This window comes from Podarcis pityusensis (genome assembly GCF_964106645.2).
Source record: "Podarcis pityusensis genome assembly, chromosome: 8".
Taxonomy (NCBI): Eukaryota; Metazoa; Chordata; class Lepidosauria; order Squamata; family Lacertidae; genus Podarcis; species Podarcis pityusensis.
Window position 1 is genome coordinate 24,885,131 of NC_138033.1, and position 26,845 is coordinate 24,911,975.

Sequence of the window (26,845 nt, forward strand, 5' to 3'; positions counted from 1 at the left end):
GGATAAAAACCGAAATGAGAAACTTATACAATAACACAGTCAGATGCTGGCTCAGTCCAGACTATCCACAAAGGGAAACTGAGACAAGCCTGAGGAGACGAATTGGGGGGTGGGGGACATACCACGGTTCTCTTCTGAGCACAAGATGGACTGATCAAAAAGGGGAGGGAATGTGAGCAGGCTGGCAAAGACCAGCATTTCCTGTCTTTGGGCACCAGAGGGAACCAAATCCACATGCTAGCATGGGAGAATGGCATTATCTTTGGGTATCTCCCACTCGCAGATGAGCTGCAGCTGTGGGTCCTGTGAGCAAGTGAGTGGCATCTGCGGGTGACATTCTCAGGTGCCGATAGTTGCAGCCAGACCATTCCGCATCCTGATCTGGTTGGCAAAGAGGTGGATGGCGTGGCAAACCCCTGCAGACCATCCCATTGTACACATTATTCTAGGGTGGTGTTTTCTTACTTCAAGCTGCCTTGAGGACTTCTTAGGAGCCAAACAGTGGGATGAAAAATGTGGAATAAATAGCCTGCATTCAGAACACCCCCCCATAACGTGCATTGAAAAAGAACAGGAAAAAGTACTCACGTGGCCAGTTAGGCTGCAATCACCTTCTCAATCTGGCCCGCAGACAGTCCGGGAATCAGCGTGTTTTTACATGAGTAGAGTGTGTCCTTTTATTTAAAATGCATCTTTGGGTTATTTGTGGGTCCTGCCTGCTGTTTTTACATGAGTAAAATGTGTGCTTTTATTTAAAATGCATCTCTGGGTTATTTGTGGGGCATAGGAATTTGTTCATTCCCCCCCCCTTCAAAATATAGTCTGGCCCACCACATGATCTGAGGGACTGTGGACCGGCCCCCTGCTGAAAAAGGTTGCTGACCCCTGACTCACAGGGTTGTTGTGAGGATGAAATGGGGAGGAGCAGAACCTTGAGCTCCTTGGAAGATAAAGTGGGCCTAGAAATGCAGTAAATGTATAAATAATAAAATGTGTGCAACAGAACGACTTTACCATTTACCTCACCTGCTACCTGGGGGTACTTCATGAGGATGAGGATTCCATAGCCGAGGGTGCTGCTGCCGGTATCTGTGGCCGCAAATAAAATAGATTATTATTATTATTACTATTAGTATTAACAATTTATTATTTATACCCTGCCCATCTGGTTGGGTTTCCCCAGCCCCTCTGGGTGGCTCCCAACAGAATATATGAAAAAACATGATAAAACATCAAACATTAAAAGCTTCCCTAAGCAGGGCTGCCTTCAGATGTCTTCTAAAAGTCAGGTAGTTGTTTATACACTTGGGAGCACTAGACCTCTACTGCCTCACAGAGCAAGTACCCCTCATTTGATAGCCAAGAGGAGATACTTGTTGGGAACTCCGCCTTTCACAAAACAAGATTTTTCTGGACACCTGGTTAAACTTTTGCCCTGAAATTGTCAGGCCCCTCTGAACAAACAATAGTAAGCAAGTGCTTCCATTGCGTATCATGTGACCCAATAGAATGAGGTTGGCTCACACACTGAAAAGAAATGGTCCAAGTCTCTTCTCTACAATCCTTGCAGCACCTTACCTTCACCATTTTGTCAGCGAAGTGCTTAATAAACTGTTGGAGCAAACAATAGAAGTCCATGGTCATAAATTAGTGCATAGCAGCAAGGTGCTCAGCCAGGAAGCTCATGGTTTCAACTGTGAACTTCCAAGCGAAGCCAATACCTGCCAAAAACGAACTGATCAGTGCCAACTGCAAAACCCACTGGTATCAGTTACACTATTCCCCAACTATGTTCTGTACAAAGGTTATGTGTTATGATACCTCATTGCCCACTCACATGTTCCTTGGCCTCCTTCAGGACGAAAACTTCTGCAGAGCTTTCGTCCACAATCCAGCCGTCTCCTGGTTTTTCATACCCACGAGGACAGTAGTCAGCTGGATCTTGAGCTGCTCTTCAGTGAACCCCTCTTAAAGAATGCCAGCAGCATCAGAAATCCTATCAAACTGTGCTGAGACACTGAGGAATAGGATTTTTTTTATTGTTGTAGGAAAATCCTTGGGCTCACATTTTTTTGTTGAATTTATTATTTTAAATGGTTTTATACAACAGTATTTATTTGATTGTATATATGTGTGTGTGTGTGTATGATATTTTGCTCCATGTGCATCCTCACTTCAGACTTAAGTTACATTGAAACACATTTGCCATTTTAACATCACCAAGTTTGGAGAGATTCTTGTGGAGCCCTTCACAATCTGCACATTTGATCATCTGAAATCATGGAATCACAGCAGAGTTGGAAGGGACTCCAGGGTAAGGTTACCAGACGTCCCCGTTTCCTGGGGACAGTCCCTGGATTTACAAATTAGTCCCCATACAAAATCCATTGAAGTTGAAAAGTGTCCCCGGATTCATTGAAAAAAAATCTGGTAAACTTACCTCAGGGGTCATCTAGTCCAACCGGCTGCAATGTGGGAATCCTAGGTGGGCTCGAACCACCAACCTTCTGGTTAACAGCCCATCAGTGTTGTCCACAAACTTCACTGCCTCCCTCAATAGTTTATGAAAAAGTTAAAAAGCATGATTACTTTTCTCTTCGCTGAGAGATGATCTGCATATTTATTCAAACTCTTTTGTTTTCCTGCAGACTTTAGCTACAGACCCACAAAGGGCCATATGGAGCCCAGTCCTATACATATGCAGAAGTAGCTGAGTGCCAGGTGAAAACATTCCTCATCCAGGCCTTTTGTGAAATAAACAGTCTATGGCCTTTTAAATGGTGTGTGTGGGGTGTGTGTGTGCGTTATTGTTACACCTATGGTGTGTGTTTTTTCTACTGCAAACCGCTCTGTGATCCTTACATGAAGGGCGGTATGTAAATTTGATAAATAATATAATAGATAAATAATAATATAATAAAAAGTATATCTGTGTTTAACAGAACTACAGAGGACAGCCTAGTTCTATGCATGCTTACTCGGAAGTTGTGCTTGCATGCCAAGGCACCCGAGCCACAAAGTTCCCAGGAGAACAATAAACCACACTGACACTGAATATGGGTTCAAATAGACCACAACTTTATTGGTTACAGATGTGAGCGGTTTGGCTTAGGTGCAGGTGTGAAGCCAGGCTATGTCTTGACTCTTGCTCGTCTGCAGGGAAGAGTAAACCACAGATAGGGGGTGCCCTATAACTTATGTCAGATAGGTCCCTGTAGGGGCTGTGACATGGCTTTAGACAGTATTCACACCCTGGATCCCTTTAACAAGATACCCTTACTGAGCTGGGCCAGGCGAGGCAACAACCTCCCTTCCAACGAAACAAAGGCTTACCCAATGCCTAACCTCACAAAAGCTGTGGATTGCTATTCGGAAGGCAAAAACCAAATGGCTGGTGTCAATTTGCCACTTGGAAAAAATTCCTACCTGGCCCCAACAACATGGTGACTGACAACTGCCATAGCAAGATCATATCAGAGCAAAGCATGAAAAGAGGGTGCCACAGCCAAAACGACAAGCAGCAACACAAGGCAGATGCACACACCCACAAAAGCAAATGCAGTAAATGCAAATAAGCACGAACGCAGCCGCGGGGGTGGGGGGTGGGAAAGTTCTCACAAAATCCACAGAGAAGCAAGGTGTGCGTGTGTGTATTTAGGGGTGTGTGTGTGTGTGTGTGTGTGTGTAGCAAAGGGTGAAGGGGGGGAGGTAAGGAGAAGCAACTGGAGAAGGGGGAATCCAAACCATCTCACCCAATCTGAGGCTTGTGGTGAAGGGAGACCTCTGAAGCAATGCCTCCTGGCAATTAGCGAGCGGGAAGCCAAAGGCAGAGCAGAAGGGCGGTGGGCGTTGCTTCAGCAGCCCAAGGGAAAAATGCGCTGCTCCCCAGCTGTAAGTCGCCGGCTTCACAGGTGATTGCAGGCAGCCAGCCCTGCTGGAAGCAGTCGCTGAAGCCGGGCTGCTATGCTCTACAGGGGAAGGCAACGATGTTCAAAACAAAAGGCTTCTAGAGCAGGAAAAAAACGACCGAAAGAAAACCGCAGGCAAAGTTCGGAGCTGATCCAAAAAGGCAAGGAAGAGTGAGCGCGCCACGCCAAAATTAAACGGCCCGTGGCCACACCCACCCTGGCCGCAGATTGGCTGGGCGATCCCCAGCACCCAGACAGCAGAGACATCACCTTGCCGAGAAAGGTCCCTATAGTTAAAGCTATGGTTTTCCTAGTAGTGATGTATGGAAGTGAGAGCTGGACCATCAAGAAGGCTGGTCGCGGAAGAATTGATGCTTTTGAATTATGGTGCTGGAGGAGATTCTTGAGAGTCTCTTGGACTGCAAGAAGATCAAACGTATCCATTCTGAAGGAAATCAGGCCTGAGTGCTCACTGGAAGGACAGATCGTGAAGCTGAGGCTCCAATACTTTGGCCACATCATGAGAAGAGAAGACTCTCTGGAAAAGACCCTGATGTTGGGAAAGATGGAGGGCACAAGAAGAAGGGGACGACAGAGGATGAGATGGGTGGACAAGTGTTCTCAAAGCTACGAACATGAGTTTGACTAAACTGTGGGAGGCAGTGGAAGACAGGAGTGCCTGGCGTGCTCTGGTCCATGGGGTCACGATGAGTCGGACACGACTAAACAACAATCCCCAGCACAGATGACGGGCAGGTTGTGACGTGGGGTGGGGAGCAGGCAACGTACCTCCCCCCTACGCCGGAAAACTGTCGCGGCTCGGCTGACTGGCTGCAACGCCGTGAACTGGCTGCAACGCTCAAGATAAACTGAAACTTAGTAAAATCACCAGTGTTTAATAAAAGATGTAGCAGCCCAGCCTTTCTCTCCCCCCCCCATCTCTGCGAGGCGGAGGGAACGTGCGGCTGAGTGACGGGGCTGCCCTCAGTGGCGTCACCAGGCGAGCTCATTAGAATCCTCGATAGAAGGCAGGTTCAGAAACAACGCCGATGCAGCGACGCGATAGGCTGACCGGACTTCGCCCCGCCCCCTCGCCGTCCCGGAAGCGGCGCTCCCGCATCCAGGAAGTGACGTCACCCGGCCCCCGGCCCGGAACCTCCCCCTCCTGGTGATGGAGGAAGAGGAGGTTGCGGTGGGGAAGATGAAGCAGTTCCACGGCGGCGTCAGCGTGGGGGTCGGCGGCGGCGCCGGGGGAGCAGGGCTGGATCCGGAGCGCTGCCGCTTCCCTTACTGCGTGGTGTGGACGCCCATTCCCGTGCTCACGTGAGTCTCCGCCCCCTTCTCGGGACGCCGCGTCGGAGCCCCCCCTCCCTGCCCCGCTCAGCCTAGCCTACCCCGCAGGGCTGTTAGGAAGGGGAAATGGTTTTTGGGGGGTGGGGTGGGGGGACGACACGGGCAGTCTTGCAACACTTGCTCTGGGTCTCGCCTACCTCACAGGGCTGTTGTGGCGGTAAGATACGGGCTGTTCTTTTGGAAGGAAGCGGGGCTCGAAGTATTGTTGTTTACGGATTGCCCATTAACGAAGAAAGTTCTCTGGGGCGCTCACAAAATAAAACGGAAGGTCGAAATAATGATTTAAGCTTAAATGTGTAAAAGACACAAAGGTAGGACCAGGAATTATTGAAGCAATAGCTCCAGTTTTAACGAGGGCGAGATAGTGGGGGAGAAGAGGGGGGAAACAGCAGCAGCAGAGACAAAAGATGTCCCTCTCTGCATTTTCCTAAATACTTTTCTTCAGGGGCAAAATCAAACTTCAGAAGTAGGTCAGGTTGTTGGGTCATATATAAGACTGTGCTTATTAGAAAATTGTGCTGTATCAAGTAGTTAAGTAGAGCATTGGGATCTGTTCATTTTTTAAACGTTCCCCCTTGTGAAGTAATTTAAAACAAAAGAAAAAGTTTAGAACGTGGTGTGATTTATTTTTTTATTTTTTTGTCTACACAGCTGGTACTGTTGCTTGGGTCCCCCCCCCCCCCCCGGGTTTGTTCTAGTAATTTTGTATCTCCATTGTGGACAGAATCTTTTTTTCTTTTCCTGCTTACAAAAAATAGTACATGGGGGGTTCACCTTGGTGCACTTCAGATGAACAGTAGGTTCAGAACAGAAAGACATAAAATAAATGTGTGTACAGAGATAGGTCTGGATTTTTAGGATTCAGCTAATCACTAAAATAATGAATATTCCTTAAAACCCATCTGAGTATTCCATCCTCATAGCTCTATAACTGCCACCTTAAAAAGAGCATAATTTCATCTTTATCATAATAGCAGATGAAGCTGAAACATTTTGCAACAGAAATTTTAAAAACCCTTCTTGTTAATCACAGCAAAGACACCTCTGACTTTTGCATAGCTTGAATGTAGAAAGTAAGAGTCACATTTGTTGCTCCACCCATTTTGTTGCCTCTGGCCCCAGCCTCGCCTAGTGTGTAGAAAGTTCCCTGCCAGAGAGAGTGGACCTTGGACTGAGAAAGGTTCTCCACCCCTGATGTAGGAGTTCTGTAGTCAGATCTTTGAATGGACGCTTTAAAGAAGCCATGGTGAACCCCAGATTGTAGTGCTGGAGAAAGAGATATTCAACATTTTCTCCCTGCTGGTCTCATTTTCCTGACCTAAATGTCAGATGCTCACACCCACCCACAAAATTGCTGCTACTCTTGTATGGGGAAATCTAGTATAATCTGTTTTTCCCCCTTCTGTGGAGCAAATAGGAGCAGGGTGTTGATGTCGGTTTAGATTGGGAAAGTGTCTATGGGGAAAGAGTTAAACACCTGCCCTTGGAGCCAGTGCCCTAATTAAAATCAGTGCTCCACACAGCCGCTTTGAGTTAAAGAAAAGCTTTGTGATCTTATCACAGGTAACTAAGAGTGTATTTATTGCATTAAGATGGAAGCTGGTCTCAATAACCTTTGAGGTTTCTCCCAGCTCTATGATCTCCCATGTTGTGTCTCTTTGGGCCTTAATGTGGCAGGCTTTGGTGCCTAGGGTTTTTAAACCCTGGGGTTTAAAAACACAAGCATGGTTTAGGTATACAGAAATTTTATTTGTCCAGTATTGCAGGTATTTACATAACTCAGAAATTGTTTTGAAAGCCTGAAGGACAAAAGAAGAAAATGTTCCTTGACTCTTACAGGTCAGACAAAAAATCCTAAACTTTCTGACCAGGTGTGGGAACCTATGGTCCTCCAGATGCTGCTGAACTACAACTCCCAACAAACATGGCCAATGGTCAGGGATGATGGGAGTTGTAGTTCAGCAACATTTGGATAGCCACAGGTTCCCTATTCCTGTTGTAGATCCTTGCACCTCTTCCTTGGTTTCATGCAATCTTCTAGGGCAAACCTCTGGGGCTCCCTGGCCATAAAGCTTGTGTGTCTGCTGCAGAGGGTGTCAACTTCTTCAGCTGGTACTGACAGCGTTCTGTAGATTGGCATGTGGGGTATGATGCAGTCCTAACCATATCTACTCAGAAGTAAGTCCCATTTAATTCAGTGGGCCAGCCTTACTTCCAAGTAAGTGGGATTAGAGTTGCAGCCTTAGTTAAAAGGTAAAGGGACCCCTGACCATTAGGTCCAGTCGTGACCGACTCTGGGGTTGCTGCGCTCATCTCGCTTTATTGGTTGAGGGAGCCAGCGTACAGCTTCTGGATCATGTGGCCAGCATGACTAAGCCGCTTCTGGTGAAGCAGAGCAGCACACGGAAACACCATTTACCTTCCCACCGGAGCAGTACCTATTTATCTACTTGCACTTTATGTGCTTTTGAACTGCTAGGTTGGCAGGAGCAGGGACCGAGCAACGGGAGCTCACCCCGTCGCGGGGTGATTCGAACCACTGACCTTCTGATTGGCAAACCCTAGGCTCTGTGGTTTAACCCACAGCGCCACCTGCGTCCCTGCAGCCTTAGTTATCTTCTGGCAAATATCCTTGATGGCTTTAAAGACCATGGACTCTGCCCAACTGTTGCTGTACTTTCTGTATAGAAGGGTGGGATTGAATTGCATACCACCATATTAGGTCACACCATTAGGCTGCTCCTGTGAAATGAATCTGTTCCCCAAAGACTGGTGGGAATAAAGCTCCAGCTTTCTTCTTCTAGGATGCTTCCAGACTTGCTATTTTTCAAGTGAGATTCAATCTCATACTGGCAGATCAGCTGATTGGGAGGCATTGCAGGACAAACCCACCTCCCCAAAAGATCAAACTTAATGGAGAAACACACTGGAAAGTGTATGGTGACACTTGCTTTGGCACAACATTGTCTAACCTCCCCAAAACAAATCAGGATGAATATTCAATAAATGAATTGTCTGCAACTGCCCCTAGGTTACAAAGGCTTTCTTCCACCAGATCACCTGGAGATGATTCCTACTTATCTACTTGTGGCCTGGAAAGTAGTTGTTTAGAAGCATGAGTGTAGCCTGTTCAGGAGGAATACATATAGTCTACAACCATTCAGAGCACAGGGAACTTGAAACAGGAAAAAGACTAAATATCCCATCTGATTTGTGCCCAGGTTAGGTCCTGCTGGCTTTGATGGACTGTCAGAATTGTCACTGTCTCTCACCCTGTTCAGTCCTGTCAGACCATCACCTTGGGCAGCCACTGCAGCATCTTTTTAGCAACTTACCTTCAAGGACAAAAAACTAGGCCCCCTGATACTTTCTTTTCTTCTTTTGGTAGATGGCTGTTCCCCATTATTGGTCACATGGGCATTTGTACCTCAGCTGGAGTCATCCGGGACTTTGCAGGGCCATACTATGTCTCGGTAAGTAGAAGCTTGTTCCTGTGGCTTTGTTGGCAACCACTGAGTTGTGGCCAGTGCTGCTGTTCCACTATTGCAGCAGTACTCTTGCTTTCTCCTCCTCTTCTCAGCAGCCGCACCCCTGCGCACCCTCAAAATCTCCTCCAGGGGATTGGAGGACCCTCCAGAGCTGATTCTGAGGGCACATGGGGAGGGGAATTCCTAGTTGCCTATGATAACATGGCAAGTGGTTAAATAACAAGACTGAGTTGAGATTCATCCAGATGGTCATGTAAAGAATAAGACTGGGCTCTCCACCACCATGTGGTGTAGTGGTTAAAAGCGGTAGACTCGTAATCTGGTGAACCGGGTTCGCTTCCCCGCTCCTCCACATGCAGCTGCTGGGTGACCTTGGGCTAGTCACACTTCTTTGAAGTCTCTCAGCCCCACTCACCTCACAGAGTGTTTGTTGTGGGAGAGAAAGGGAAAGGAGAATGTTAGCCGCTTTGAGACTCCTTCGGGTAGTGATAAAGTGGGATATCAAATCCAAACTCCTCCTCCTCCTCCTCCTCCTCCACCGGTTGCTCCTTCCTCTTGTATACGAAACCTGGAGGCTATAACAGTGCAATCATATACTTCTCTACTCAAAAGCAAGTTCTCTTGAGTTCAGTGGGACTTATTCTCAGCTGTGTATAGATTTCCAGGGCTAGTTTCCTTTTCCTTCCAGTAGCTCCAAAGAGCTCTGAAAATTCATGTTTGGTTACTAGTTTCAGAATGTTCTGAAGCAGACAGATGCACAAACCTCTTGGCCTCTCTCTATCTCTCGAGAGATAATAAGCATTGAAGAAGACAATCCTGTTCCAAGTGTCCCAGCAAAATTAGGAAAAGAAAACATGAAGGGGGGGCTGGTGGTGGGAGGGGGGGCGCAGTAGCTAATTTGTCTGACTTATGTGTTAGCAATCTTTCAAACTGGAGTAAGTCTTTTGGCACCAAGCACATCCAAACATCTATTCTATTGACTAGAACAGAATGGTGGGTGTTTTTCAAGTCAATCTTCAACAAGGGGAGGAGCCCTTGTAGGGAAGAAGAAGAAGAAGAAGAAGAAGAGTTTGGATTTGATATCCCGCTTTATCACTCCCCGAAGGAGTCTCAAAGCGGCTAACATTCTCCTTTCCCTTCCTCCCCCACAACAAACACTCTGTGAGGTGAGTGGGGCTGAGAGACTTCAAAGAAGCGTGAGTGGCCCAAGGTCACCCAGCAGCTGCATGTGGAGGAGCGGAGACGCGAACCCGGTTCCCCAGATTATGAGTCTATCGCTCTTAACCACTACACCACACTGGAAAGGTTTCTGTGGGCATTAACAGCCCCTGTTGTAATTCCTCAGAACCTAAAATTATGTATTTAGTGATATGAATTATTTTATGCTATTCAGGAAATGAAGTGTGCTTATTATTTCCCCCCCTGCTCTCTCTACTAGGAAGACAACATGGCTTTTGGGAGGCCTGTAAAGTAAGTGCTGTTTTCTCTCCGCCCTTTCCTGATGCATTTACTTGCAAAGAAACTGTATCCACAAAAAAGCTGAGCAATGCATGCCGAATTTTAGCTATTAAGGCAGACTAAAAATTCAGATTGCAGCAGAGAACTGGGACCTGTGCTTCTCAGTGAGGAGCATAACATGAAATCTCTCCTTAAGCAGCAAACCTGCAGCCTTCTGAGGTTCCAGTGTAATAATAATATTTCTGCTGCTTTGAGAATGGACGGAATGTGTAATTTATTGGTGCCCACAGACTAAGACAAAAAGATGCTGAAACTTCTGAATGAACAGAATCCTTTTGGGAGATTCCAAATCTGTAATCCTTATGGGGAAGACAACTATTGGACCTCTTCAAAGCTACACCCCCCCTTTTTGCCCAGATCTAAGCATAAGGAGCAGGAAGGGCTAGAAGATGCAGATCCCCAATACATTGGGAATCCTCTTTGGGAACCATCTTATTTACAGCTTCTGAAATTCCACCCATGCACTTTCTATATTGTGTGTGCAGCAGTAAGGGCTGGAAACAAGTTTAAGTAGGGAAAGGGTTTCTCAGGATGTTAAATGCTGCATCCAGTTATAATTTCTGCACTTCCATTACCCAAGCACAAGTAATGGCTGATGAATGCACACACAGCACACGCACACATACACACAGCCTTGCTTTCAGAGTTTCTGGATCTAAATTGGCAGATGTCATTTGAAAATCCTACTAGCAACAGAATTTATTAGAAAGGAGAATGTTGTGGGGGGGGAGGGAGCAGGTTGTTGAAAACAAACATGTGAACTGGCATCTTTAGTTCTCTTCTCTCTCTATCCCCATCCCCTTTTCCCAGATACTGGAAGCTGGATCCCAGCAAAGTGTATTCCTGTGGCCCTAATGCTTGGGATACTGCGGTGCACGACGCCTCTGAGGAGTACAAGCACCGTATGGTGAGGTGACTTCAGTACTCAAATCGGCAGGGTCACATGCACCCAGAATTGGTTTGGGGCTGGGAGGGCAGAGTAAGGCTCTTGCTGCTGATCAAGAAACCTTTTGGAAACACAAGCTTGCTTGCCAGCTACTGAAGATAAACAAGGAGTTGTTTTAGATGAGCCCTTCTAACTGTGAAAACCCTGCATCGCAGACCGGCAACCTGTGGTCTTCTCAGATGTTGTCACACTCCAACTCCCATAAGCCCCAGCTAGTTGTTTTAGATTGTTTCTAATATTGTTCTTAATGCTGTAGCCTGCCCTGGGACCTTAGGCTGAAGGGTGGGTAATGAATATGTATTTAATAATAAAAGTATCGTCAGCAGTGTGCTTTTTACCATTTCAGCACAACCTCTGCTGTGACAACTGCCACTCTCACGTAGCCCTGGCCTTAAACCTCATGCGATATGACAACAGCACTTCCTGGAATATGGTCAAACTTTGCTTCCTCTCCCTTCTATACGGAAAGTACGTAAGGTGAGTAGAAAGCTTGACTGTTGCTGTGAATACTGTGGCGTGCAGAGTTGCAGACTTTGATCAAGGGCCTTGATCTCCAACAAGCTTCTGCAGTACGTAGCAGTCTGGTGACCGGTTATGTTTATTGGGATTTGAAAACTATTCGGCTCATAGAATCTGATGGTGCTTGCAACATCAAGCCCTTCTGGACAGCAGGTTTGGTCCCGGGGTCAACAGCAAGCCCTTGTGATGAGTGGCCAACTTTATGGACAGGAAGTTGGTGGCTGTGGGCAAAACCTGCTGGGAACTTCACTTGCACAGTTGAAAAAGCACAGCCAAGTGTGCATGCACACAAAAGCTCACACCAATAACAAACTTAGTTGGTCTCTCAGGTGCTACTGGAAGGAAATTTTTTTATTATTATTTTGTTTTGACTATGGCAGACCAATACGGCTACCTACCTGTAGCCAGTTAATGTATTTTCTCCGGATATTCTTTTCTAAAGTACAGCTTGGAAACTGAGCTTTCCTGTGCTGAGTTACCTGGTATTTATGCAGATTTAAGTAGGGCTGAGCTTAAATTGCACACAAACACTTTCACCACCTTGTACACAGGTTGGAAATAGCCTACCCTCCCACCCTAATCCTGGGAACTGTAGATTACCGTTCACAGAGCCAAACCCTGGACAGGCTCCCAAGATTCTTTGAGGAAAGCTGCGTGCTTTGAACGTATGCCACAACCTTCCTTAACAGGCTTAAGTAAAGCCGAGATGACTGGCACAGCTTGTTTTCCCTCCTGTGCTTCCAGTTTCCCAAAAACCCTCTCCACTTTCTGCCCCATCTCCTTCATGGTCCCACCTGCCACCTACTCGCCCTGCTCCCTCTCTTGTTCTCTAAATGTCTCTTTCTCTCCCTTGCAGCATAGGGGGCTTTGTGAAGACCTGGCTTCCTTTCATCCTCTTTTTGGGGATTATCCTGATAGTCAGCCTGACTCTTCACTTGCGATGATGGACGACGCCAGCGTTCTCCCCTCTTTTGAAGTCAAGTCTTGAAAACTCTGGCTCTCCGAGCCCAGGAAGGCTGTGGAAGTAAGCTGCGTGGCCCAGAAACCCGCAGAAAAGAAGTGCTGCCTAATAACAACTCTTCCTTTATCCTGGTGGACTTTCTTTTCTTCCTTCCCCACCCCCCTTTTCTTCCTCATAATTCTTCCCTTCAAACATCAAGGGAGAGGGGGGAACCACTGCATTTTGCTTCTCACCAAAGGTCTCTTCTGGTTCAAAGTTCCTGCGTAGGGATGCACGACCTGGACTTGGACTTGCAGGTGGTGTGGCGAGGACTTTGGGCACGTTGCAGTAGGTGCCGGGGCTGGTTGTAAGCTTCCCCAATCTCTCGCAGAAAGCTTCTCGGTGGCACTTTATGAGGAATGATAGCAGTGGATGCTATGGGTTGTGGGTTGGAGTTGGAGGGGTTTGGTTTTTAAATCTGCTTGTGCTGGTAAAGGGGGTTTGTGGCATTCTTGGTTGTAACAGTGTTCCTGTGACTGGGTACCACAGCGATTGGCAGCCTGAAATGACAGCCTCGTTGCTCAGGAGAGCTGGGGTTGCCATCAGTCTTCGCTTCTGCAGATAGGACTTTTTACCATAGCGTGGAGGTTGTGTCCTCTTCTCCTTTGCACAAGAAGTGCATTTTTTTTGTTTGCTTTTAATTTGCTCCTCAGAAATGCCATTGTTCTGAAAGCAGCTGATTTCTCTAAACCCCCCCCCCCCGCCCAAGCTCATATCAACTTAAGTGATATTTGGTGCAGTCGTTTCCAAGGGTGACCTTGAGCTGTTCTTGTTGAGAGTTAAGACATCTCGGTCCCCTTCATAAAACCAGTTCCCAAAGATTTTCTGCGCGTGTGTGTGATAGAAACAGAGTGTTCTACCCACCTGATGGTTAAACTCTATGGCTTATAATGTAGTTCTGCACAACACTGTGCCTTGAAAGACTCTAGAAGCAAAACTCGCCCCAGGGAGATGCCTGATCTAACCCAGTGAAGCTGGAAGTCCTACCGGTATGAAGTCTGTTCTGAAGGGAAGAGAACCATTCATTCAAGAGCCAAGTTCTCTCGTACTGCTTTCCAGGTAACCTGAAAGCAGGGCAGTCTTCAGCAACCTGGTGACCACGTTAGGTTTTGCACTGCAGCTCCCATCAGTCACAGCTAGCACATACTGCCCGGGGCTGATGGGAGTTGTAGTCAAAATATCTGGAGGGCACCAGGGTGGCGAAGGCTGCACTAGAAAATTGTGTGCCGCCCACTTAATTTTGGACTTGGCCCATGTAGCAATGAAAAGCGCAGTCTTCTTCCTCCTTATTTTAACCGAAGGGGACGCAAAGTGCTACACCGCTCTGCTGCATGCCACCCCCTTCCCCCCTCCCCATGCTAATTGCCACCCTTTCCAGTCTTTTGCACACTCCCTGGATGCCAAGTACTTTGCACTGCAATGGAGCAGCGCATTGTCTTCCCCTTGAAACACCTGCGTCCGAGCAGGTCCTCTTGGGTGTCGGACTCTTGCCATTTCAACCATGAACAACGGCAGCTGTAGAAAGCCGATCAATAAGCTCTAGGCTGATTGGAGATCAAAGGTCTTAGATCAAAGTGAATGCGTGTGGTGGACCATCCCGCTGCCCCTCCGCTTACACTCCCACACCCAGCGGGGATTCTAGTTCTGAGGGAAATAATAGACCAGATCCACTGAATAGAGACACTCTATCCTTCCCTCCCTGCTCTCGTGTGTGTGTGTGTGTTGGAGTGGGGGGAATCTTGCAGTGATTTGCCAAAAAAAACAAAACAAAAAAAAAAGAGCTCCAGGAAACCCAAGCAACTCACAGACCTGGCGCTCACAGCCAACTTCCTTTCTACAGTAGCAGTAGCCTCAACTGGTCTTTTGAGTGAATTAAAAAGTGCTTTGCTGACATGATGCAACTGTACAAGCTTTGCCACATGTTAAAGTTGGCAATAGACGCAGGAGGAGCAAAGATGCCAGAAACTCCCATCACTCCTCTCCCTCCTTCCCTCTCTCGCTCCCTTTCCCCCCACCCCTTGCATTCTCATAATATTTCTACATTCTTGAACAGCCTGCTTAGCGGTGAAGAATCATAGAATTGGAAGAGACCACAAGGGCCATCGAGTCCAACCCCCTGCCAAGCAGGAAACACCATCAGAGCACTCCTGACATATGGTTGTCAAGCCTCTGCTTAAAGACCATAGAATCATAGAAAGAGAGGCGACCAATTGAGAAGACAGTGGAACTTCTCCGACGCACCCCAGAAGTCAAATGTGCTAACCTACTAAAGGCACAGAGAAGTTACGAATCGGGGTTTTGAATCCCACTCCAAAGGATTTCCTTGTTGCAGCTAAGGGATGGGAATGGTGGGCACCAATAACTGATGGGAAGCAACTGCCCTCTCCCATGCCTGCCCCCAACACACACTGCAGGTCTTCTGTGGTGAGTTTTTAAGTGGTTGCTGATCATCTAACTATGCCCCTTATGACAAAGCCACCACTTTACTCCACTGTGCACCCCAATTTCAGCCCTGCTTTTGTTTACCGTACTGATGAAAAAAACTGAAACTGTTGGCATGGCCATGGCAGTGGGTGGGAATGTGGGCTTAGTGGAAATAAATTTGGGACATCCTCACCCCAAGCCCGTATAGCACGCAAGCCATGACCCCGCAGAATGAATTGGCCCTCCTCTTTCAGCACTTGTTTAGTTGCCACTTTTTTGAATGCTGTGCTGCCCACTTAACGCCGCCTCTTTAGGGCAAGGGTGTGTTACAACCTTCCTCTAAGGGCAAGCACTTCTGTGCAGGGATTTTCGACACCTGTGTGTCACTCACTCATAGGGTGCAGCACAGAGGGTTTCTTGGTGTGTGTGTATATGCGCTAGCATACAGCTGTTGCCTCACATTTCTTGCCAGAAATTTGCTGGTTGTAGGGACAGTGAGAAACCTGTGGTTTAGAGGTCATTGTATGCCACTATCTCTGCACGCATTCTGCATTCCCATCGGCTAGATGTCTTCAGAGATTTGGTTAGGTGCCAAGGTTCTTCTCAAAGGTGTCATTGTTTATTTGGTACCTACCCTGTTGAGGCTTTCTAGGGTTGTTGCTTTTTTACTTTTTTTTTGTTACATTCCAGCCTCTTCATTTTCCTTTCTTCTCTGGAAGCTTCATTGATGTGCCACTTGGGGTTCCCCCTCTCTCCCCTCCCCCCTTTCCCCTCCTTTGCTGATGATTAGCCAGATGGGCCTCTGTCCTGTGAGCCGTTTCTCCAGGGGGTGCTGGATTCCTTTGTATATACTGAACTCTGCTGCTGTGATTTCATAATCCCGATGATGGTGAAAAATAAATGCATTTCTGTGTATGTCTCCAAGCAGTGGTGGCTTCATTGTTCAGGCTGCCTCTTTCCCTCCCTCCAGCTGTCGGGGAGGAGAGAAGGGCTTGTGTTCAGAATTGATGAGAGCTCAGCGGCTGCATGGCTATGATCAAACTCACTGTAGAGAAATTAACGTTTACTTTTTTTTTTTTTTGCACAAATAAGGTGGATTCCCATGATCATATTTAAATTCTGTACTTCTGTAACATTTTTGAGGGGAAGCTTACCACCCTGTTTTTATCTCTTCTGTTTTTGAAAGCAGAATAGTTTACAAGGGCATTCCTAGTGGATATCCAAACCAAGCACTGATTAGGTTCACATCCACTTAACAGTCCCTCCAAAAATGGTGTTCTTTTGCAGGTGTATTCTACAACATTATTACAGTGGTACCTCGGGTTAAGAACTTAATTCGTTTTGGAGGTCTGTTCTAAACCTGAGGTACCACTTTAGCTAATGGGGCCTCCTGCCGCTGCCGCACAATTTCTGTTCTCATCCTGAAGCAAAGTTCTTAACCCAAGGTACTATTTCTAGGTTAGCGGAGTCTGTAACCTGAAGCGTCTGTTACCCGAGGTACCACTGTACTATTTTCACATATTACTATTTATTACCAACCTTCATCCCAAGGTCTTAGTTGAAAACTAAAAATTATGAAACCAATGTGGGTCCTAAATATATACATCTCACATCTCCAAGGCCTGGGTGGACAGATATGTCTTAATTACGGATTGTGCATGCATTACTGCTTACTCTGGTGCCGGTGCACTGCTGTTCAAAGCCATGTACACATGTCATTAGCCACAATCCATATGTACCCTGTAGTTTCTTGAGAAATGCTCCTGTTTGGTGCTCAAACCAGCTTCCATTGGATTCAAAGACAGAACCTGCTGTTAGGCTGAGGCATTTTAGACCCGAGTCAGCCATTGCACATGCTCAGATGACAGCTTTATTGAATAGGAATTTGGGAGGGGAGCTTGAGGGTGTGGGGAAGCAACTCAGGTACAGCAATTTAAGACACAAAATGCAGCACATGGGGCGGGGGGGATTATCTCACTGTGGGGAGTGTGAACAGAAGCCCATTGATGGGGGGGGGGAGATGACCCCGTTTTTAATGGGCTTACAATTTCCATTGGAATGTGCTTTCAGGAAATATGGGCAGGTACCCCTTGACCCTGTCAGGGGCTTGTTTTGTATGCATGAATCAAGTGGAACCTGCAACATTAGAGGATTTCACCAAGGTTTAAGCCTGCCCAAGCAACTGTTACCCCCACACTTTCCAGTGCATTTCCTATAACTTTTCTAAGTCAGGTGGGGGAACAGATTAATTGCACAAGAATGCCAGTCACTTCAATTGCACAGCCAGAACTTGCCAGCACATGCTTGAATTCCACCTGCAAATTAGGAACAGTCTAGAAGTGTCCTCAGGAATTTCCCATCTTGCCGTTGCTTCCTGCTCCGCAGAAGACGTGTGTGTGGAAAGGAAAGGTGAGGGGTCCTTCATATGTGCCTGGGTGGTGGCAGAAATTCTGTTCACTTCTCATTTTAGTATGAAGCTACGTACGTTGCACCTTCTGAAACAAAATTTACCTCTCCACATTTGCGCTTACTTGAATTTGGCAATGCAGTTCAACCCACAAAAAATATATATTGGGGAAGTTTCAATCTAAAAAGCACACGAGTTAAAACAGCTTACAAACATTGTATCAGGGGAGAGTTGCTTGCAAAAAATATATATACAAAAAACAGGTGGAATTGCATTGAAAAATGTTTGCCGTGGAAAATGTGCTAAAATGCTGGTGTGTTTTCCATAAAGACAAGAAAAAAGTATTAATCAGCAAAAGGATGCAGACGTGGAGAACTGAAATTAACACTGGGGAAAATGAGAGCCTGAAACTGACAAGAACTGTCAGTGGCGTAGCGTGGGTTGTCAGCACCCGGGGCAAGGCAAGTAATTTGCGCCCCCTAACCCGTGGATTTGTGCCCCCTAACCCTACCCCCCAGATGTTGCGCCCGGTGCGGCCGGCCCCCCCTGCACCCGCCACGCTACGCCACTGAGAACTGTGCATCCTTGCTAGCAGCTTTTCTGGGTAACCTGCAAAGCTGCCTTGATCTTGTTGCTTGCTCTCTACTTGCATTTATTGGTTTAGATGTCAAGGGCCCCCCTGTCCATGGAGACCTCACACTGGCAGGATGGCTAAGCTAAGCACTGACATTGCCCCTAATTAAAAGCAGGTTGCTTTTAGTTGGCTGGCTTCATCCCTGAAACCCTGCAGCTTCCCTTTATTAAAGTCCCTCTAAACCGCTGCCTCCTTGGACTAGCGGTTCACACACTTTGCTGCTGTTTCCACCTCCACTGTCACAGCCTTGATTGATTACAAAGTCTGTGTCCCGGCTGACATTTGGGTTATTAGATCACGACTGCATGCTTTTGATGCAAATTGGAGAAGTCATGGGAGCAAGGAGGCTTGAGTTCAGATCATGACACAAGCTCAGCCTCCTCATGTGTTATTTCTTTTCATTTATTCAGTTTCTAAAACAAGATTTAATAGCCACTTGATCAAAAAACAAAACCACGTGCTTAAGCAGTCTGCATAAAACCATGTAAAATATCCGAAAGAAAACGCTCTGGAAATCAAGTTGAACGGCAAATAGACATCATGAACATTTATTAAAGTACAGAGAAAAGCAATGGTTTTAAAAGGAGGTCTCATCTGCGCCATACATTTTTAAAGTAATATCATGCCACTTTAAGTAATCCAGGCTTCCCACAAAGAATCCTGGGAGCTGCATCTTGTTAAGCATGCTGAGAGTTGTTAGAAGACCCATAGAGTGGTACCTTGGTTCTCAAACCTAATCCATTCTTGGAGTCCGTGCGACTCCTGAAACCATTCAAAAACCAAGGTGCGGCTTCCGATTGGCTGCAGGACCTTCCTACACTCAAGTGGAAGCCATGTCAGATGTTTGGCTTCTGAAAAACGTTCGCAAACCAGAACACTTGCTTCTGGGTTTGCAGCGTTCGGGAGCTAAAACGTACAAGAACCAAGGCATTTGAAAACCAAGGCACAACTGTATGCCTCTCAGAGGGCCACGATTCCCAGACTGCTTTAACCACCAGTCCCTCCTCCCAAGAAACTCAAGAATTTTAGCTTTCAATACGTTTACTTTGAGCAAAATTTAGTTGCAGGACACCCATTTGTTCTCATTTCTTTGGAGCATGGTTGCGTAGAACTCCATCCCCATCCCTAGAGGTCTAGTCAGCTCCCTCCTTGCATAATATTTAGAACATGTTAAAATGTTCTTAAATCTTCTTTAGCTTTCGTTTTGAAGTTTTCCTCTCTGCTGTTGCCTACATTTTTCTTATTCTGCACTTGGTTTAACTTACTGTGTTTGATTTGCTTTTATTGTACTTTAATTGTTTTCTTGTGAGGGGCTTTGGTGTCTGTTTAAGGGCTAGTGAGTGGCATTATCAGTGATTTTATAAATAAAGGTTAAAAACCTGGGACATGGTAATAGGAACGTAAGACATTGCCTTATACTAAGTTGGAACAGTGGCCCATCTAGCTCAGTATTGCCTGCACTGACTGGCAGCATCTCTCCAAGGTTTCAGACTTGGAGATGCTGGGGATTGAACCTGGGACATTGTGCATGCCCAACAGATGCTTCACCGCTGAACTATGGCCCTTCCCCTAATAACCACTGCAGTTAGCTGAATTCTGCACACAAGATGCTTAGGTATTTTTTTCAAGTTTTGAAGGCACAGGAAGTAGATTAAAGCTTAAGGTTTCTAATAAATCAATCACAATTTCTCCCTCCTTAACAGGACATGGGCTGCATACATGCTGAGCCTCTTGGGCTTGCCAATCAGAAGGTCAGTGATTCGAATCCGCACAATGGGGTGAGCTCCCGTTGCCCTGTCCCAGCTCCTGCCACCCTAAGCAGTTTGAAAGCATGCCAGTGCAAGTAGATAAATAGGTACCGCTGTGTAGGTACCACTGCGGTGAGAAGGTAAACAGCGTTTCCATATGCTCTGGCACTCATCATGGTCCTCCGTGTGCCAGTAGCGGTTTAGTCCTGCTGGTCACATGACCCAGAAAACTGTGGACAAACGCTGGCTCCCTTGGCCTGAAAGCGAAATAAGCACCACAACCCCATAGTCGCCTTTGAGTAGGCTTAACCGTCCAGGGGTCCTTTACCTTTACCTGCATACATTTAAAGAAGCACCGCCACCCCAAGTACTCTGGGAACTGCAGTTACCTTTCACAGAGCTACAATTCCCAGCAAACCTAACAAAATACAGTTCCCAGAATTTTTTTTTCTTGGTGGTGGGGGAGAGGGGGTACACAGCCATGAACTTGATTATCCGTTTCTGTACAGTGGTACCTCGGGTTAAGTACTTAATTCGTTCTGGAGGTCCGTTCTTAACCTGAAACTGTTCTTAACCTGAAGCACCACTTTAGCTAATGGGGCCTCCTGCTGCTGCCGTGCCACTGGAGCACAATTTCTGTTCTTATCCTGAAGCAAAGTTCTTAACCTGAAGCACTATTTCTGGGTTAGCGGAGTCTGTAACCTGAAGCGTATGTAACCCGAGGTACCACTCTACCTCCCCTCTCGTCTTCATCTCACCAAGGTGACATTCTCTGGAATCTTGCCTTCATGTTCTCAAGCTCTGTTTCTTGCCAAAAGCTTTTTGGCACTTAGAGTTCAGCTGATGCCAGCACAAGACCTGGAGAGATCAGGAGTAAACAAGTAAAATAAGTTGATGGGAGGAGAGTTCTCCTTCTTTTCCTCCCCCAAGAAATTTTCCCTGACCCAAACCCCATTCTACATTCAGGGCAGCCCCCTGGTGTCCTACTTTTTGGAGACCCAGCCTCCGTTTGGTAGGCTGTCAGGTCCAACGCCGGTTAAGAATGCTAAGAAAGGAGAGGAGCCTTGAAGTTGCCTATCCAGTTCGCATCACCTAGACAGCATGTCATACAGGTCACCTGATCACAGTCCTTCCCACCATGATAAGGGAATTGCAATTTAAATTATAGTAAAGGATTTCTAAAATTGCATGTATGCATAGAAATTAGCATACAGAAACTTAATGCAAACAAGTCCCTTTTGGGGGCAACACATAAGCAGCCCTCTTAACCCCAAATGCTGCAGAGAGGCTCTCTGGGGGTCTTATGGGGCAGCGGGAAGGAAGAGACATTTAAAAAAATGCATTTATCTTAAATTTAAGATCCAAGCCTATGTATCTGTGATGCACAGCCCATCAGTTTAGCCCACAGTTGCAGTGTGTTATTGAAGAACCAAAGAAAGAAATGTATTGCTGATTTATTCCTCAGGTTAGATCGGTGTTTCCCAAACTTGGGTCTCTAGTTGTTTTTGGACTACATCTCCCATCATCCCTAGATAGCAAGATCAATGGTCAGGAATGATGGGAATTGTACTCCGAAAACAGTGGGAAACCCCAGTTTGGGAAATCCTGTGTTAAGAGATGATTTAGCTACAATGTTGTGTATTTTATGTCAGAGATGGGAGAACCTGGTCTGGAAGACTAGAGCCTTATCTGCCCCCATATATATGGGGCAAATTGACAGATGGGTGCAACAGCCCACCTGTCAATCACCTGGTATTATGACATCAGATGATGGGTGGGTTGTCCTTTCTTACCTCTCAAAGCCCCTTGCACAGATCTTCCCAAGTGCCCGGAAACCAGCTGGCTGCCATGCATTTGGAAAGAGCTGCACAAAGTGCTTTGCAACCCCAGTGTGCTCCGTACTGCCCAAGGGCAGGGCATGGGGATCGGCTGCATGACTGAGTTTGTCGCTACCTGCTCGACACCTGGTGTCAGGTGTGCAGCAGGTGGCCGTAGCTTGGGGAAATTCTTAGGGCTCACCTAACTTTCCCTTGACCTGTCTGTTGATTTTTTCCCCAAGGCTCCCACTAGTAAGAACAATAAGAAAACCAATATAAAGTTACAATAGAACATGCCATATAAACAATTTTAAAGTCATAAAGCATACAAAACACAACCACAGTTGCAGTGTGAGTAAAGGCAATCAGCTGGTATGTTCCCCCAAAGTCCCTCTAAAATAACCAAGCTTTCACCGCTTACCTTTAAGCAAAGGACATAAAACATGTCACTTGCCTTAAATCAGTGTAAGCCAGTCCATGAACACGAATGGGGCCCACCAAACCCAGATGCCCTTAGGCAGGCTCCACCTGGCAGCCTTTCTACTTGCATCTGGTGGGGGGGGGCAGCCCACAGTGCCAGCTTCCTCTTGCTTAGGCTTCATCTCACCCTCATAGGACCCTGCAAGGAAGGTGAGGACAAAATTAGAATTGCCTCTGGCACCACCTACTGTTGGGCTCCCTGCCTTCCACCTTAACCAGTTCCAATGGACCTTACTTCCGAGTAGGTATACCTAGGCTGAGAGTTCACCCCTCCCATATCCAAGAATCTGCTGATATGCTCTGCTGATTCTCCAGAGAGGAGGGGGCGGTTTCTGCTCTCTACTTATTCCACTCCAGCCTCACATCAAAGTGTCTGGGGGGGGGGGAGAGAGAGAGAGACTGAGTGTTAGAGAGAGATCGTGTGTATAGATAAGGTTGCTGCTAAGAGCAGCTGCAGACGCTCAGTGCAGTTCAGCATTTTTCGTTTAGACCTCATTTAGCTCTGTACATAGTTGTGTATTATAGTTGTAGATAGAATAAAGAAGATATTCTACAGAGCTGCTCTCCGAGTCGTTTATGCTCTGCTGTACTCTGCTATGCGACAACTGTCTTCTTGTGGAAGTGAATCCGGTGCTCACAACTCTAAGCTGTGAGTCCACAGCACTTTGACCTGTTCCTGTGCAGAAGGTGGTCTCTGGAAGTGCTACCCAGCTCGCCTAGCCCAGTCAGGGCTGAAGTGGATGAGTCCAGTTGATGGCACTGGCTCAAGGGCGATGCTGACATAGGCTTGGTCAGCTTGGCTGGAATCCTGTGCACACTTACCTGAGATTAAGCCCTGTTGGGCCCAGTGGGCCTTTGGGAAAGGTAAAGGGACCCCTGACTGTTAGGTCTAGTCGTGGACGACTCTGGGGTTGCGGCGCTCTTCTCGCTTTACTGGCCGAGGGAGCCGGTGTACAGCTTCCGGGTCCAGAGCGGTACCTATTTATCTACGCACTTTGATGAGCTTTCGAACTGCTAGGTGGGCAGGGGCTGGGACCGAGCAACAGGAGCTCACCCCATCGCAGGGATTTGAACCGCCAACCTTCTGATCGGCAAGCCCAAGAGGCTCTGTGGTTTAGACCACAGTGCCACCCACGTCCCAGTCAGTGGGCCTTACATCCAAGTAAATATGCATCAGGTTGGACTGCCTGCCTGCCATCCATCCCTTGCAAGCTTGCTTGGGCCTAAGGCCTGTTGGTTGGACACAAAGGGCTTTAACTTCCACATAAAGAACCAGGGACCGGAGCTTCCTCCTCCTGCATCAGATCAGATTCCTTTGCTGCTGCCAGAATAGGGCTGGGGAGAGAAGGAAAGGAAAGAAACCCTGTCATTATTACCAACACAGCATTAACATTCCTCGACTTAAGCAGAATTCTTTGCCTCTTGGGGGAGAAAGGAAAGGAAACAACCCGCCCAGCAGGAAAGCCTGTGAAAGTGAGGGATGGTTGTGGAGGAAGGCAGGCATGCCACAGCAGGGGTCAGCTGCTAGGCATCCTTTGAAGTGGGGTTGGAGGGGAGGGCGATGTCACAGCTGGATGGAAAGGGGGGGGTTGCCTTTCTCATCCTGTTAACACGCTGCAGCATCAAAGGCCTTCTTGGTGAAATGATATCAAATTGCACTTAAGCTTGTGCGCATTCGGAACATCTGAAATGACAGCAGCAGGGGCTGCGTTGCTCCCCTCCTAGCCCAGCCCGAAGCTTGATGCACTAATGTACTAACAGCTTCCGCAGGCTTTTGCACAGCAACCTGGATCCTGGAACCTTAGCTTACAGATACTGAAAATGCTTTTGGGAAAGCTCAGAGACCATCTAGTCCAGAGGCGGACCGGCTTCAGGCTTGAGAGTTCCGTTTCTCTCTTTACTAGAAGCCTGAGGCCCACCAGTATGTAGAACGGGGGGAATTTTGATCCCAGGATTTGTTTCTGATGTTGTATGCACACCATCCATTTAAAATACATTTAAAGCACCTTACCTGTTGCCACCAAGAATTCTTAGAACTGTAGCTCACACTGCAGAGCTACAGCTCACAGCACCCTTAATAAACTACAGTTCCCAAGGGTTCTTAGCTGTGTGTGCTTTAAATGGATGGTGCACAGAGGCAGCATGATGGTCAGAACTGAGATCACAGTCCACACACACACTGAAAAAAATAACTCTAGGTATCATTTTTCTCCCTCACTGGCTCCTGCTGCCTTCATTTGAGCAGTGCTTGGGAGGGGGAGGGTTTTTTTGCCCTTGTTAAACAACAGGGAGTGTGAAATTCTTGCCAGTCTATGTGGAAATCATCCAAAGATCCACCACCGGACTTCTGGTCTACCTTCTGCCCACCCAGTTCTGCTAGTCCAGCATCCTGATCTGTGCATCAAATCTTTTTCTATAGAGTAGATGGGTCCATGGTCCAAGGCAGCTTCCTATATTCTCCACTTTACCCTAGTTAGACGGTATGGGGAATGTCAGGACTGAGGACTGAATGCGGCCCTCCATTTCTCTCTGCCTGGCCTTCAGGCCACACCCCTCACAGTTCCCACTCTGCATCCACCTCTAGTCATTTTACGTGGCTGGGATATGACCTTGAACTGTGTGCTGATACCTCTTACTTGCCTGGATAGAAGATGGGGAATGATGTGACCGAGTCTGCAGCCCCTGGAAGCTTGCCCAGAAAGAATGTGGCCCTCAGGCTGAAGAGGGACATGGACTAGCAAGAATATTCAGAGTCGGTTTTCCAACTTTTTTTTTTTTTAAACACAGGCCCCTTTCCAAAGCCTTTAACAGATCCTGGCACACACAAATTTAGCAGGGTGGATGTGTTACTGGCATGAAGTTCAGTGGCGTGGAAGGCTTCACCTCATTAATCAACCCTTTCATTTTAGTTTTTTCAAGATCGCTCCCGAAAGTGGCTTCCAGCATATTGAATGAACAAACAGAAGCAATAAATGTAACCGTTCTATCCAAAGCGTATTTTAAAACAATTTTACAATAGCGAATGCCCTGTGTGTTTTGCTGTGTGTGGTGGCAGGTCCAGGTAAGTGATGGATTTTATATTTTTTTAAAAGGATTCCCCCCACCGCAAAAAATGATTCTATCTTTTTTCTAAAATAACCATCATGGGTTTCTTTTTCCCAGCAACTCTAGGTGTAATCTGAAACTTCCATAACTCCTAGTTGAGTCTAATCCAATTAAGTCTGTAATCTCCTCCTATACGCCTTTTAAGACTCTGACTAAATGCAGACTTTGTGGCTGCTTGATCAAGCTAGTATTTTTCTATCTGCTGCCTCCACCCATGGCTTTGCTTAAACCGATGAAAAGTTCTGGAGAACTCAAAAACTAGCTAATTAATTGACTTCTATCTATCCTGCACGTCCTCCCTTAAGTAACCCAGGGAAGCAAACAGATATACAATTTAAAAACAGAAACAAAGCAAAAACAACAAACCATTTTAAAACAGATTAAACATAAAAAATTACGATTAAAAATATCTAAAACAAATACAGTTAGAAACATTCCTGTAGCCAATGATCTCGAGGTTGCCAGGAACAGCATCCTTTAGTCACCAGACACCTGGGTAAATAAGAATGTTTTCAAATTCCTCCTGAAAGCTAATAATAGAGACAGGCGCACCTCACTAGCTGAACCACCACAGAAAAGGCCTTGTCGCAGATCAGGCAAGCTGGGTGGCAACACCAACAAGGCCTCACATTATAATGTTATCGTCACTCCTATTAAAGCTCCTCCCTGACTGAGTTTTGGGGAAATATCTTGCTGAATTCCTGAGGGGGTGTGTCTGCTCCTAAAACAAAAAAGAACCCGGTGGCACCTTAAAAGCTTCCATCTGCAGTATACATTTAAAGCAGCATCATACCAGTATCATAGCCTCCCCAAAAGGATCCTGGGAACTGTAGTTTGCTGAGAGTTGTTAGGTGACACCTATTCTCCTGAGCTACCATTCCAAGAGTTCTGTAGGAAGAGGGATTGGTTTTTAACCCATTCTGGGAAATGTACCTTTGTGGTGTTATGCTAGGCTTAATGTAATTTATTGTGGACTGAATCCGCATAGGCATTGATCACACGGCCTGCGTTAATAGGCTAACCCATGGCAAGATCATGGCCACTGGTCCCATCGCCTCCTGGCAAATAGAAGGGAAAGAAATGAAGGCAGTGAGAGGTTTTACTTTCTTGGGTTCCATGATCACTGCAGATGGTGACAGCAGTCACAAAGTTAAAAGACACCTGCTTCTTAGGAGAAAAGCAATGACAAACCTAGACAGCATCTTAAAAAGCAGAGACATCACCTTGCCAACAAAGGTCCGTATAGTTAAAGCTATGTTTTTCCCAGTAGTGATGTATGGAAGTGTGAGCTGGATCATCAAGAAGGCTGATCGACACATTTCCCTTCAAAACAGTTTCCACCCGATTTTAAATCCTAAACTGTGTTCACATCAGTTAAGCTGAAGTGTGTACATTTGCTTCACGAATAGGAATTCAAGATGCTGCAGGTGCAGGGAAACCAAATAGGTAATGTGCATTGAGTGAAGACGTGGCCACCTCCTCCTGGTGTGCCAACAAC

General features: G+C 46.7%; 1 protein-coding gene and 1 long non-coding RNA gene across 2 annotated transcripts; one reads left to right on the forward strand and one right to left on the reverse strand.

The window, feature by feature from the left end:
* Positions 1–4,701: 4,701 nt before the first annotated feature.
* On the forward strand, positions 4,702–16,080 carry TMEM222 (transmembrane protein 222). Its single transcript, XM_081016777.1, has 6 exons — positions 4,702–5,231; positions 8,650–8,734; positions 10,188–10,219; positions 11,078–11,174; positions 11,560–11,690; positions 12,589–16,080. Exons 1-6 carry the CDS (start codon positions 5,080–5,082, stop codon positions 12,674–12,676), a joined length of 585 nt encoding a protein of 194 aa, XP_080872903.1. The 5' UTR covers positions 4,702–5,079; the 3' UTR covers positions 12,677–16,080.
* Positions 16,081–18,638: 2,558 nt separating this feature from the next.
* On the reverse strand, positions 18,639–24,240 carry LOC308482581. The gene is made up of 3 exons (XR_013989335.1): positions 23,024–24,240; positions 22,217–22,493; positions 18,639–20,803 (listed from the first exon to the last, which is right to left on the reverse strand). It is a non-coding gene; the product is annotated as an uncharacterized lncRNA (long non-coding RNA).
* Between the last annotated feature and the right edge of the window lie 2,605 nt (positions 24,241–26,845).